This window comes from Mustela nivalis (assembly GCF_964662115.1).
Source record: "Mustela nivalis genome assembly, chromosome: 13".
NCBI classification, from domain to species: Eukaryota; Metazoa; Chordata; class Mammalia; order Carnivora; family Mustelidae; genus Mustela; species Mustela nivalis.
Window position 1 is genome coordinate 19,774,995 of NC_139032.1, and position 14,946 is coordinate 19,789,940.

Here is a 14,946-nt window from a genome sequence, read left to right on the forward strand (position 1 = left end):
TTCCCACCACCTGTGTTGCTGCTGTTTGGCCTGTAGACAGAGACTCCATCAAGGTAGGACTCAACTTCACAGATGAAGGGATGGCTTAGAAGGTCTCTAAATGCTTTGAGTAAATCTAGCAATGGTGAATTCTCTGAGATTTACAGAATGATTTGGTGGGCTTTACCAAAATGTGGTTAACTGTATTTTTGACTCCTATCAGTTGTGTGTGGTTGAGATTTTTGAAAATATTGGTCTCATTTTTCTATCACAATTGGATTTGTAGTCCAGGATGGAACTATGGAAAATCTGCATCACATTGCTTCTTTCATATGTCTTGCTTTGTGAGGAAGAATAACTTTTAACTTTTTCTCCAGTTAGGGTTTGACTATCAGATAAATAATAATGAAAAGTAAATAAATAGATTTATAAGAAATATATATTAGTCTCATTTTAGAAAACAGTTCCATCCTACAAAACATATGAAAGCATTCTTCTCTGCCAGAAAGATATTTATTTAACAACATCTTGTGTTCCAGTATAGCAAGTTATTCTCCTTAGGGTTTGCATCTCTCTTATCTGCCTCTCTATCTCTTTACAGACAAGTTGTAGGGAGAGGAAAAGTATGTAGGAACTAATGATTTGGATGTGCTTGTGTAACACCAGAATGGGATGTGCTAAGGATGCCTGAATTTATAGAGTAACCAAACAAGAAAAACTGGCTACCACGGCAGGAAATGGAGAAAATATGAAAATTGCTTGATCACTTTTGAGCCAGGCACAATGTAAATACACCACTGTGTTATGCTTAATTGCCTGTATATATGTGTTCTGTAGAGATTAAAAGGACAAGGCAGTTCTCAAGCATTGGCCAGTGCACAGATGCTGTCAAGGCCCTTCCTTGTATTTTGCAACAATTGTTTTAGAACATAGTCAGCTACTTGTAGTTTTTAATGAAGTTATGCATATGAAGACTAAAATCCTCCCCTGAAACCACCTGTGCTGTCACTTTGAACGACTCTTTACTCCTTGTCTTTTTTCCCAAAAGCCTTACATAATGGAAAATAAAAATTAAGTATCTATTTTACCCTTCAAGAGTCTTTGGAATTTGAAAGGGAGTCTGTACACCCATAGAAATGTCAACATTTACAGTTGGAACTGCACACACTGAATTATTTAATTATGCTTTTATAGTTGTGTATTTTGTTGTATAATATGCATATCAGGACCTAGATTTTTAAAAAAGCAATTTTGATCAGAGTGTTCCACACATGTGTACTTAGGAAGTGGTAGGTAAATGCCTTGACCAGGAGAAGCTGATAGCAGCTGTTGGAAAGCCTGTCTAGTTTTTCTGGGGCCAATAATATAAACGTTCCCTGCCTTCTTATGATAAATACATACCTTAAGGCAGGCCAGTGAACTAAACAAAAGCCTCCTCTCCTGCCCCACTCTGAGAAGACTGTGAAAATATTTATACTCCAGTGCACACTTTTGTGTCAATTACATTTTATATTCCCTTATGCCAGAGTAGGGCGTATTTTGAAATCATCTATAATCATTCTGGATGAGTCTGGGAGTGAGTGTCTGTATAGCTAGAAGCCAGGGGGAAAACAAAGAGGAAATAGAGGTGGATGATTTGGCCTTGATTTATTATGGAACAGTAGCTATAAATAGATGTTTTTGTTGGGTACGGTTCTCAAGATTTGAAGTTGTGTCAGTTTTGGGGCTGTGCTCCGGCTTTGCAAGGTGAAACAAGTTCACTAATTTTCGTAAATGTGTTCTGTGATGCTCAGAGAAGCAGTTAGTTGCTTGTTCCATTGATCGTCCCCATCCTCCCTTAAGTGGCTCCTGGTTAAGAGGGCTTTTTATGATTGTCTGCTGTGTGACTTGAGATGGTTTTTATCAGCCAGAGCGTGCCAGTTGCCTGCAGCTGGAGTCAGGCTTGTATGAAATAATTTATTCATGCAGGATAATGCTCCTTAACATTTAACAGGTAATGAACGTGACATAAATTTCCTTCTTGCTTTTAATTTTTCCCTTTCCTCTTCTAATGTGCAAACAGGCAGCTCTGGTACTCTAAATAATAAGTAATTTTTGGCCATCTGTCAAAAGGAAATTTCAATACAAATTTAAATTAATGGTGCCTGAAATTTTTTATAGCTCCTTTAAAAGCCTCTAATGTGCAGAAAATTCTGAATCTGCTGGTAGTAATTAGTGTTGCATGTAATGAGGATGTGGGCAATGTTATACAGCCCCAGTGTAACATTTTGATATGGTAGCAAAATTTTGATTTATACAAGGTTGTGGATGGGTTTAATTGTGAGAGACACTTTAAAATGTTTTCTTGACGTTACAGATTATTAAACAGGGCAGATTTCAGAATAGCTCATAAAATGTAATTTAAGCTTACTGTAAAGATTCAGGTAATTAAGGTGCTTTACCTTTTTAGGTGTCAAGTAAAATGAGAGTAATTCACTTGTTGAGGTGTTGGGCCTTTTTCTTCCTTTTCCTTTCTCTTCTTGGAAGTTCTGTGGCCACTAAACCACATGCTATTGGCTTTATTGATCTTGTTTTCTATAACTCCAGTAGCCAAGTTCATTCCTAAGCCTTTTATTTATAGACCTGTATCTGAAGTTTTTCAACAAGGTTAGAGAATGTAAATATGAACCTAAAGGAGAAAGCACTAGGAGAGCCCAAGAATCAAGTTTATTTGAGGAAGAGAAACCAGAACGGGGTGTATGCTAGGGCTGTGGAGGTAAGGGTTCAGGGCACCTGCTTGTCACATGGCTATCTAGTAACTCCATGTGTCCAAAACGAAGCCCTAGAAACATGGACTGTGATCCACTCTTGTCCTTAGTGGTAGGTTGGAATGCTCAAATTTAGCTGTCCCAAGAGGCCCCCCAGAATGAGTCTCCTGCCTTCCTCTCCTCACTGGCGACTTTCTCACCATCTTCTGGAGTATTTAGTACCATTTCTCTCATCCTTTGAAACAACATAAGCAAAACCAAGGAAGCATTTTCTAGGGTGGTGGAACCTTCCAGTGTTCATGCCTTCTGAGGGCAAAAAGGTAAAAGTTGATTGGCTCCAAAGTGGTGACAGAGCAAATATTTCCACAAGCTGCCAGGGGCTGCCCAGTTGTGGGTGGTACCAGTTCACGAAGAGAAGTCATCACGTTTCTCACATCACTGTCCATTCTCTTCTGAGGGGCCGATGTGAGAATAATGATTCAGATCTATGGAAGCCAAGTTACCCAAAACTTGCTAGGGAATTTGAGGTTGAGAAACTAGTCTAATGCCCTCTAGCAAATAGTGGTATACAAATGAAGACAAGTTTCAATAGACATAGCAAAATTCACTGTCACCAACTATTGGTAAGCTCCACGGCCCCTCCCAAGTTGATATTGTGCAAGCTTTATTACTTCATTGGCCCCCCCCCTTTTTTAAAGACTTATTTATTTATTTGACAGACAGAGATCACAAGTAGGCAGAGAGGCAGACAGAGAGAGGAAGCAGCCCGATGTGGGGCAGAGAGCCCGATGTGGGGCTCGATCCCAGGACCCTGGGATCATGACCTGAGCCGAAAGCAGAGGCTTTAACCCACTGAGCCACCCAGGCGCCCTTCATTGGCCCTTTTAATGTATATTTTGTATCCTGTTTTTTATCCCAAATGTCTAACCTCGAGTCAGATATGGGAAGGATTTCCCATTTTTTTATTTGTAAAGTGGAGCATAAGTACATTTTTTTCCTACAAAATTATTTCATTGGCTCGTCTTCCCCAAAATGCTAAGTGCCTCATCAGAGTATGACCATTTTTAGTGACTTGTACACTGCCAGATTAATCTCCAAAACAGTGTACCACCTTAAAATGCTGTGTTTATTCTCACACAATCCATTAGTATTGAAATTTATAGTTTTTGTAATTTTTGCTAGTGTAAGTATAGATGGTGCACTTTATCTTTCTAAACTTACATTTTTCAAGCTAAATGCTTTTTCTATGAGTGTACATACTGTGTGTCCCCTCCACGCCTTCCCACTGTCCATGTGAATTCTTTGTTTTTGTTTAAGAATTTTCACAATGATCTGTTTATTAGTAGCATCCAAGGCAGTGCCTGTTCATTCTGCCTCAGCTGTATTTTGGTGTTTGTTCTATGCGGATGACTAAAATTTTACATCATCATATGTTGCTTTTCTTCTAGTCTCCGAATATTTTCTGATGGCAATAAAGGTTTATCAATAGAGAATTAGACTCAAGCTATTTTTACATAAGAATTCAAGTATGTGATTCAGGCCAAGAAAGCACTTTTACCTCGTTAGTTGGGTGTTAGAGGTGAAAGTGGGTTTTTAGCCTGAATCAGAATAACAGAATGATTACTTCTGTTTGCCACTTTGCTTTGTACTTCAAGACTTAATGGTTAAGGTTCTGTTTTAGGATCTTGTGTGATCCACCTGATTTTGTTTCCTGGCTCAAGGAGTATCAGTCCGAGAAGAGTGTTCCTTTTATATGTTTAACCCTTTGGCATGTGTTGTGTGGGAGAAAGTGGAGAAGAAGCCACTCGAGAAAGAAAGTGGGGGGGCCGTGGGAGAGGGGATAACCAGATGGTCCAGGCAGTTGTGTTTTTTAACCTCCCCCCACCCACATGCAACTGTGTAAAATAAGAATGTTTGTAATTTTACCTTTCAGGAGAAAGCTTGGTGGGATTAATTTTCATTACTATAGGATTTAGAAGGTTGTGTTATAGAAAGACAAAGGCATAAAGTAAGAGGAGACTGGATTTAGAAGAGGAATACTAAGGAGAGAGTATAAACAAAAAATAAAAAATAAAACAAACAAAAACACCACCACCAAACTTAAACTGTATTGGGGCTTGCATTATGGCCTATTTTTTCCTTCAGTCATCAGTAATCTGAGAAAAGAAGCTGTGTAATTAAGGACTGTAACTTGGACACTGCATCTTATCCATTCTGGCCTCAGGAAAAATAAAGTGGATTCCTACTCAGTCCCACTGCTGCATGTGTACCTCATAGTTCCGATTTCAACTGGGAGGGTGGGTGGCATATATGCTTATTAGTCTTTTTTCAGACATGAGGAAAGTCTTAGAGGTGTTAAAGCTCCGTCCAAGGTCACATAGCCAGTGCCACCCTCAAAGAAAAGCTTTTTGGGTGATTCAGTCTGATTCTTTGTTAATAAAAATTTGAAATATACTTAGAGGTAGAAATAATAATAGTGCAAAGATCCTCCATATACTTAATATCAAGGTGTAAGAGCTATCAGTTTTTAGCCACATTTTAATCTGTTCTTTCTTTCTTTGCTGAAATATTTTAAAGCAAACCCAGATAGCATGCATTTTGCCTGTATGTACTTCAGGATGTAAAATGAACACATCTCTTTAAATAATAGACATTTTTTGGTTTAAAAATAGATACCCAGTAATAGATGTAATGCCTCTAATCACTCAGTGAAAGTATTTATTTGATAGCTTCTAATACCTAGCCTATAAGCAAACTTCTTTGATGATTTCCAATAATTGGTTAGCTTTGAAATGGGGTCCAGATAGGATCCATTTCATTTTGTTGTAGTATCTCTCAGGTTTCTTTTAATTTAAGTGTTTCCTTCACTTTTAAAATTTTTTCCTGTGCCACAGACTTGTTGAAGAACCTGGTCTAGCTTTCTGTAGGATGGCCCATATTCTAGATGTCTCTGTGTGCTTTCTTGCGGTGGCTGGAATGCTTTCTGCTCAGTCATACCAGGGAAAGTCTTTTTCTTATGCTGGGAAAATGGCTAGAAGAATGATTACCACGTAAGTGTTGGCAATGAAAAGTTTAATGAAATTTACTAATAAACAAGGGAGTAAAATATCTAGAAATGATGCTGATCAGTGATAAATAGAATTCTCTTCATATCCTTTAACCTTCAAACACAGACTATGGTGTTTATTTGAAATCCAACTCCACTTTCCAGACATAAATATTGCTTAAATCAGGGCTTTAAAAATAGATTTTTAAGTAGGATTTTTAAAATATGTTAAGTACATCTGTTTCCTTGTGGGTGGTGACCTATAGATGCTGTGTGCCCCAACAGAATAAAGTTCTCTGCCATTAAATTTTTAGCTCCTTGAGGGCAAGAATCTTAATCTTCTTTGTTGGAGCTGTATAGGAAGACAAATCAAGGATTAGTTAAGATGGGAATTGTAGTAGAATTAGGAAAATCCATACCCTGCTAAGAATCCTCTCTCCCTCTGGTAAGCTGTGTGTCAGTGGCAAGTCAGTTTAACTTCCTGAATCTCAAAGATAATGCTAGGTATTTTTCCAAGCTTTGTGGAATTAGATGGTTTCTTACGTAGTTCAACCCATACTACAAGTGAATTTTACAATAAAAATCTTATGCCATAGGGTACGTTTCATCAATAAAGTTGATCATACCATTAGCTACATAAACACAGTGGTAATTGTATTTCATTTTGGGGGATGAGGGTAAAGGGATAGTTTAATATTTTAAAGCATATCTCTTCAGCATTCAATGTTTAATTCTTCAATTTTACAAAATAAGGTAATTTGGGGTTAAATGTTTCAGCATCGTTGTTGCTTTTTTGTTCTTTATAGAAATATTTGTTTCTAATGTGTATTTTATAATTTAGAGTTACTGTATCAAAGGACAACCAGGAACTTTTGTTCTGTGGGTTTATGATGCAGTAATTTGTTCAGTATTAATTGATACCTGCCTCTAGGCATGTGAGCTGTGTGAAATGTAACAGGTGCCCTAATTCCAGAAAATATGTTGTAATTGTTTGTTTGTCAGACAGATGAATAAATATCTTTAGGGCATAGCTGGTCCTCCGGTGGCAAGCATGAATGGATTAATGATGTGACTGGGGGAGACATGCTTGTTGGCTGTGCCCTCCTCCACCACTGATCACCCAGGCAGAACAAGTAATAATTAACGGGGGCAGGTTGGTGGTGGGGTCTGCCTTCCCCAGCTGATTTTTGGCAAGGGTGGTTTCTTCTTCTCCATGAACCAACCCTCTTCCTTTTTAGATAAACATTTTCATCTTGGTGTTTAGTGTATATAAATATAAAAAGAAAAGAAATATAACTAATTTCTTAAAAAGAAATTTAAAAATAGAAATATAAATTTCTTAATTAGAATGCACTCCATCTATTTCATGGAAACTATTGCACGGTAAAGTTACTACCTTAAATTTCTTGAATTTTTAGAGCGACCCAAGACTTACTAAATGTTTTAACTAGCACTTTAATTTCAAAAGCGTTTTTTCCTCAAAATGTAGGTGATTCTTCCAAAAGAACTATTCCAAAGAATTGTTCACCATCTTTTTTGGTATTCTTCCAGTAATATTTACTCATAACTACTCTGGCAAAATTCTAAGATCACCTGGCGTAGCTGCATAGTCTCACTTCTCTGCTGGTAATCATTTCTTTTACCTGTATCCAACTTACATATTTTGTTCTATGTTGGTTTGGAGTAATTCATGTATCTTTTAGGTTAAAGGCTTCCTACACTTGGGGGCCTTCACTAAGGGTTATATTTTCAGAGGTAAAGAGGAGTCATATCTAATTATTACCATGACAGCTGCTCTGGGACAGGATTGAACACAATTTGGGTCTCATGAAAGAGGACCAGAAAGGAAGTGTGCTGAAGGCTGAGTAGTACTTTCTGCAAGAATTTTAGATTCTTTGAAATAAGCTTGCCATTAAATGCAAATAATAAAATCATATTTCAAGACTAACTAAATGCTGCTTAGATCTGTCAAGTCAAAACTTTAAATCTTAGAGTTGAATACTTAGTTGTTTTACTTTGAATCTAAAAATCGAACCAAAGTACTGTTACTTTAACTTTATTAGATACATTATTCAGATCCAATCCCAGTTGTTTCTGCCTGTAGTAAATTATAGTGCTCTAAAAAACATTTTGGGCTTCCCTTACTAGTATTGTAACTTAGATTCCTACTTATCTATTATAATTGTAGTTGGTGATTAAGCACCCTCCTCCCCCCACCCAGGGGACCCCCCCAATGCCTGTGGTTGAGCGTGAGCCCCGTGGAAAACAGCCACATGCACCTGTGTGGAGCCCACTCCGGCATCATCTCCCTTCCTTCCCTCGCTGTCGAATAGTCCATCCCCTCCGCAACCTCCAGACGTGCAAGAAGAGCTTATGCTTTCCTGTCCTTCGCGGCCTGCCACCCTTGGACTGAATTGCAGTGGGGTGGAAGTTAAAATGTCTTAAGTATTACTATTGTAAGTGAGCTTTCTAAGACGGTGATGGGGTGAGCAAGAGGAATTCTTTTTCATGGAAATGGACTCATTATTTAATTGTATCATACCCTAAGGATTCTTGAATCTGTCTTTCAAAATTGGTACTTTTCAAGTTGCTGAGTATTCACATATAAGGGGAGGAAGAGAAGGAAGGGGGAAGTAAACAGGTTAGTGATGCCACCCAGTGAGAGAGGCCAGTAGGCGAGATAATAACATATTTGTATTTACTACTTACGGTCATTTTAATTGTAGAAATTTTTGACTATAATCTTCATTTCTCTTTCTTTAAAGTTCTGTTTTCTTGAGCGACATTTGGCCTTTTGAACAACAAAATAAAATTGGAAATGCTAATGTTTTGAGCCAACTAAAGGCGGAAAATAAAAATGTCACCATGGTAACAAAGCTGCTTTCTAGATGGTTTCCTAAGATATGCCTGAACTAGAAGCAGATGTCTGATTTGAGAATCTTGCCTCCTTCAATGTAAACAAATAACTTCTGGGCAGGTGTTGGAAATAATATGGAAATCCTATTAAGGGGCCCTGGGTTCCTGTCAGTCAGGAAGCCCGTGCCACAAAAGGGCTGGTTGTCACATAAAGGAGCAGAGTAAATTCTCATTAGGCTTGAGCTTTTCCCAGGAAATGATTGTCTCGGTGTGTTCGCTCTCCTGTGAATCTGAATGTAAGCTGTTGCTTCTATTGATCTATTCACTGGCTTTATTTTTCTCCTCTTCATACCAGATCCTCCCTCGCCCAGCCAGCCTGTATTCTCCCCCTCACCCACCCCTTCCCTTTAGATTAACACTTGATCTGTGCTACTGCTCTGAGAGTTGTGACATTTGTGATTTTAACCTCCCACCCTGGGCTGGGTTGGGGGGGCCGTGGGGAGGAGAAGGGGAAGTCAGTCTTCATCCCTGGGCCTGTTGGACAAAGAACCTGGTTGATTAGGCCGCGGCCGTGGGCTGTTTGGAGCCAGCACAGTGAGTGGCTGCCAGTCCTGAATACTGCTCTGTGTGTATTTACTTGGGGTTATATTTGTGTTAATTAAGCAGAAACTAAAAGCATGAAGAGGCAGCATTTTGTGAACTTTTTAAAACGTACCTAGTTGTCTTGGTAAGTCTGTAAAACTGCGTGACTGCATTAGCCCCGGTTGCGTGGTTTTAAATTTAAATTTGTTACAATGAAATAAGATTTTAAGAAAAACTAGTTTCGTGGTTGCACTAGCCACACTTCATGTGCTCAGTGGCCCTGTGTGGCTGCCGTCCCCCTGCAGGTATCACAGAAAGTTGTGTTGGGTAAGAAGAGGCTTTGGCCCAGTAAGGCTTGCTGGTTCCTGCTGTTCCTTCTGGTTAAAACCAACTGGGTTGTTTAAAGGCAAGGTTCCTCCGCATGCACGGGAAATAAGGGGCATGTGCATGTTTTGGTTTTGTAGTGGCTTCTGTTCTGCTCAGAAATCGCTGATGTGGTCAGCTGCACTAATATAGTGATCTTTAAATGGTTGTAGGTCTTTTTTTCCCTAGTGGAACTGGTTGAACAGTTTCACATGGATCTTCCCAAAATGGACCCCCAGGAGATGCATTTTTAATGTTTCTAGATAGAAAGTTGAGGCAGTTGGGTGGTGATGGTGGGAGGGTTTGAAGGCTGTGCATAACGATGCCTCTTTATAATACTCGGAAGGTTAAATGTGGATAAGCACAAAACAAGGCTTCAGAAAAGCCACACTATTATTATGCAGCATTTCTCGGACTATAGTCCCTGAGACGCACTTCATAAAGCCAATAAAGCTCGCACTGGTGGTCTCCCGTTGCCCTAGCAACGGACCATGGGGCACAGTGTATGTGAAATGCATGAACATCTGTGAATTAATCTTTTTTAGTTTGTTCTTTTCTTGGCACTGATTGGGCCGCTCGGGCTTGTGCCTGTGACACTGTGTGTGGAGGGGTAATCTGGAGCAGTCCCCAGGGTCTTGCCCTAAAGTGGATGGTGGAATGGCAAGTGAAGGGAGATTTATCCTGGGTAGTGCATTCAGCAGTGGAGGGATTTGGCCTGACAGCACTCTCGGTAGGATGTTATTAGCTTACTTTCTGGTGCATGGGGAAATGAATAAAAATTTTTCTAGTAAATCTGGGCATTATTGGGTTTATTGGGTTGCCCTGAAAAAATAATCTTTGGAGAAAATTGAAATAATCACTTGTGTTTCTACCACAGTGATCAGGACTTGAAAGGTCTCTGAGTCGTCCAAGACCCTTGCCCCAGCCCCAGGCCCAGGTTTGGCCTGGGGATTATAATCAAACCATACTGTGCTAGTCAGAGGGAGGCTCCTGAATTGGGTGCTTAGGCTGGCATCTGTTTTCATAATAAAATCTCGTAGTAGCCTAGTCTGTCCTTATTTAGGAAATTTTAAACTAACTTGGTGACATTTTTGCCCTTGGGAAAATGGAGCAGATGATGACTAATAGAAAATTAGAGAGAGGCATCCGGGAATAATACTTTGGTTAGATAAGTTACTCCCCCACTCCTAACAGGATTGTCTTCAGTTCCTCCCATTTCCAAACTGGCACCCCCCACCCCCCACCCCGCCCCCCAGACAGTAGCTCTGAGCCGCAGACTCTGTGCTCAGTTCCTCCTGTCAGTGCCAGATGCTCACTTGTGAACTGGTTTGCTCACCCTTGTCATTTTCAATTCCTTTCTCCTCTTCCTTTTTTCTTCCTCTCCCCTTTTTTGGTCTCCCTCCAATATGGGTTGACCCTCTTTCGTCCCTGGGGAGGAATGAAAGAGGAATGTTACATAGGAATTGTCCCATGTTGGAGGGAGTCTGTATGTTCAGTTTGTAGGGAGAAGAAATGCTTTAATAAGTGTATTAAGACAAAAGTCCGTGGAACATGCTAGTCCATATGTGATTCGCTTGGTTGTCTTTAATATTGATGGTCATTTAAGTAGGAAGAACTGTCAGTGTGGGTGTTTTCCTTTAGATACTAAAAAGGCACAGCTAAACCCCTAAGGCTGAGAGATTTTCCTTAGACAGCCAACCCCAAGTTACTATTTTAATGGTTCCTGACTTCGAAACCTGTCGGTGTTGATACATGAACTTGAAAATTGAGCAATGCAGCCTAAAGAAAATATTCCAAGTTGGTAGGTATTGATTTGGTAGCTGGAGGGCAAATAGGCCTGAACCGGGTCTTTGGGGGTGCATGGTAAACAGTAGATAGAATCCCTTCCCTCAAATTGTTTTTCCATTAAAGTATGGAACTGAGATGTGCATTCTGAGTAGAATACAATATATTAATGGATGGTTTCTCTTTATTTCTCTGTGCTTCCGGTTAGTCCCGAGTTCTTTTAAAACGTGCATATGAAACTAGTTTAGGACAGCTTTTGAAGGCAGTCTTCCCAGGAAGCTGCCAGGGCTGCTGCGTAAATAGGTGCAAACCTGGAACCTCTAGCAAACACCCACGGCAGTGCCAGTGGCAACATTCTGCAGACTCCCGGCCTTGATGGTGGGGTGTGCCTTTTCACTCATATTCAGGTAGTGTTGGTACGAATCAGCAAAACAACTGGACAGATGTTTTATCACTGGACTTGCAGGTGTTTGAACCCCCTCAACTTGCTTTTCAGGTGGTTTCTCTGATTCAAAAAAGTTTTCTCTTGCTGCCCCCAGTAAATAGCCCCATTTCAGTTCAGAAGAAATTGTCTTCTTTCAAGAATCTTCTTATTTTTTTCTTCAAGAATCTTTTTTAAAGTTACGAACTTTCTAGTTGATACTGGAAGCCAGGTCTCAGAAAATACAACAGTTACAGGGGTTATTAAAGACCTATAGGAGGAAGTAGAATTCTCTAGTTGTTCTTTGTGCCCTAGTCTAGTATTTGCTTTTTGAAAGCACAATTCTTTATGCCAAGAACTAAAAATTCTTAGATCTTCCGGTGAGAAGTGAGAATCCTACAGCGATGTAATTAATGGCCGTGAGTACGCTGGCTGCGGTGAGCAGACATGAGTTTGACGTTGCTGTTTCCTTCACCTGTGTTTGACCAAGTGTGTTATGAGCAGTAATTTTATAATCTGGCTGTTTGAAGGCTGGAAAAGGAAAGCGAACACAAATAATCTAGAAGGGAAAAGGTCTGTCTCTAGCATTCAGATTTTTCATTCTTACTGATGGACTAACCTAATAAACAACATAACCCTTCAGTTTTATTTTTAACTTTTTAATGTTCTATGTTTTTGAAGTGTTTATAGAAATAAAATTAGTACTTTCGTTCCTGTTGTGGATCATACCTGGATCTGTAAAAATACCGAAGAATTTTTTTTTTAATATTTTATTTATTTATTTGACAGAGAGAAATCACAAGTAGGCAGAGAGAGACAGAGAGAGAGAGGAAAGCAGGCTCTCTGCTCAGCAGAGAGCCCTATGCGGGACTCGATCCCAGGACCCTGGGATCATGACCTGAGCCAAAGGCAGCGGCTTAACCCACTGAGCCACCCAGGCGCCCCCCGAAGAATTTTTAAGGGAGAAAATTCTCGCATGGTTTTCAGATGCATTGCAGTGGAACGTTTGGCCTAGAAGTGATCTCAAAAGATGGGGTTCCCAAAATGACATGCTAGCCCCCGTGGGCCTACCCCTAACATTTATGGGGCTTGGCAAAGAATACCAATGGGGGCCCTCGTATCATATGTCTGATTATTTAAGAGTTACAAATCCAGTTAAAAAATACACCTTCATGATTATCTGAAAGGCGAGGACTGAATTTAAGATTCTCAGGCCCCTTGGAGTTCATTGCTGGAACCACGTGGGCCCTCACCTGTGCTCTTGTAGTAGCTAGCCCAGCTCTCAGTTCAAAGCTTTGCTGCATGCCAGGTATGCTCAAATCCTCAGCTTAGTCTACCCTTGGGGGGCTCCAGAAAGACTTGGGTAAACCCTGCATGAGGGTGGGGAGTGCAGGGTCCTGGTGCCCACCCAGCTCAGGGCCCAGAGGCAGAGTGTGTGGGGCCACGTCCCTTTGGTCCTGAGGGAGGGATTCAGCTGGATGCGGGCCCAGACCCCCGTCAGAGTTTTCCCTCTTGCCAGGTCGTTCGGTTTATGTATGACTTCGCAAGCCCTACATTTAAGAGAAAAGAAAGGAAAGTGAGGATTTGGAATGGTTACATCTCAGAGTAATTCTTCATTAAATAAACGTCAACATTTTTATCCGAAGTAGGCCAAGGGATTGATGTTCTAAAATACAGTCATTTAGGAACCAGGTACTTCTAAACTATGCTTTGTAGCTTTGTAGCTCGTTAATACATTTCTAATTATGCTTTCAAAATGCTCCATTGAAAATCGTAAATGTGTATTATACCTGCTGGCAGTGGTCATGAAAGGTAGAGTGGGAGCTTTTAAACTTGAACAAGTTGGAAGATAGTGGAGTGCCACGGTTGCTCATGGGTTGCCCTGAATGGCTGAGTAAGAGGCTGTCTGCTCCCCCCCCCCACCCCCAGTCTGGGGCATCGTGAAGCTTAGGCCTGTAGTGACAATGCCAGGCAAGGTTAGACCCAGAAGGATTAGTTGTAAAGACTTGGCTTTCTTAGACTAGAGATTATCACCGGGAACTAACTCGGGTCATGATTTCTGTTTTCATCCGCTTTTGTTCCTTTATGTGCTTCTGCAGTCGGACAGCTGGAAAGTGCCGCAGGAATATTTGAAGAGCCCTGTTCAGTAGTTTACGTGGAAAGTCATTGAATAATTCACATAACAAATGATTAGACAAGCACTTGTCCATCTAACTGAATTATTCTACATGTTTGCTGAAGCAGCAAAGGAGGAGCACAGTGTTTCCTCCTCCAGAGGGTATACAGTGGCCATATTGACCCATCTAGTTATTGGGTTTCAGCCTTTTGTTGACATTGTTGTAAATGAAAGCAGCCCGGAAGAGCTTTGGAGCAGCTGGGCTGGATAATTGTGAAGGATTCATGCTTGTTGCTGTTACCCCCAGTGTTTGCAGTGGGTTGTTTGCTTTGACTTTTGTTGAACTGTTGACAAAAGCATTAGATACAAATGGGAACAAATAAAGTGGTGAGATGCCAGGAGGGCTTGGCAGGAGTAGAGGTTTTCATTCCGACTTAAATGGGGGCTGTCGGGGCTGTCGGAACTTATCTAGATGCGAAATGGAAGGTGTATTGTGTCTGTGTGTGTGTGTGTGTCTGGTTTTCTTTTCAGATCCCAAACTGGAAAATAGTTTGCTGTTTATGTACCTTGGCTCACAGAGGTGAGAGATTTGAGGAGGCCACCATGTCTTACAACCTTTAAAAAGCCACGCTAGACTTCTTCCCTTCAGATGTTTTGCTGGTCAGGAATGCTGTAACACAAATAGACAGTTTCTGGATTTCCCCTTCCCAGCTTGGTCGGGGGTGGGGGAGACATTTTTAATACTGGAAGTATTTTGGACTGGGGAGATGGCACACATGACATTGAGGTAGGGAGGATTAAGAAAGACAGTATATGCTAAAATAGTATAGCTAGCAAAATGGAAGTCATTTACTGGAACGCTTTTAATTTGGCTTAAACAAAATACTCTTTTGTATATTCAAATGGGAGTAGCTCAGCTGTTGTGAAGCCAGAAAATTAATGGTATTTTGAGTGAAATAGCAAAAGCATGTCAACAACATAGCTGCCGATGATAATGCTGGCATTTTATTCATGAGGAATTATCAATGCAGGTTACTGGACAACATAGTGT

General features: G+C 40.4%; 1 protein-coding gene across 13 annotated transcripts in view; it reads left to right on the plus strand.

Moving 5' to 3' along the window:
* TLE4 (TLE family member 4, transcriptional corepressor) overlaps positions 1–14,946 on the plus strand; it is a 143,298-nt gene that overhangs the window by 75,015 nt on the left and 53,337 nt on the right. For 11 of the 13 annotated variants that reach the window (XM_082694480.1, XM_082694469.1, XM_082694474.1 and 8 more), the window contains one exon: positions 37–53. The exons of the other annotated variants lie outside the window; for them this stretch is intronic. In XM_082694480.1, coding sequence (XP_082550606.1) covers positions 37–53 — 17 coding nt within the window. The remainder of the gene's footprint in view (positions 1–36; positions 54–14,946) is intronic. 13 annotated transcript variants of the gene reach the window in all.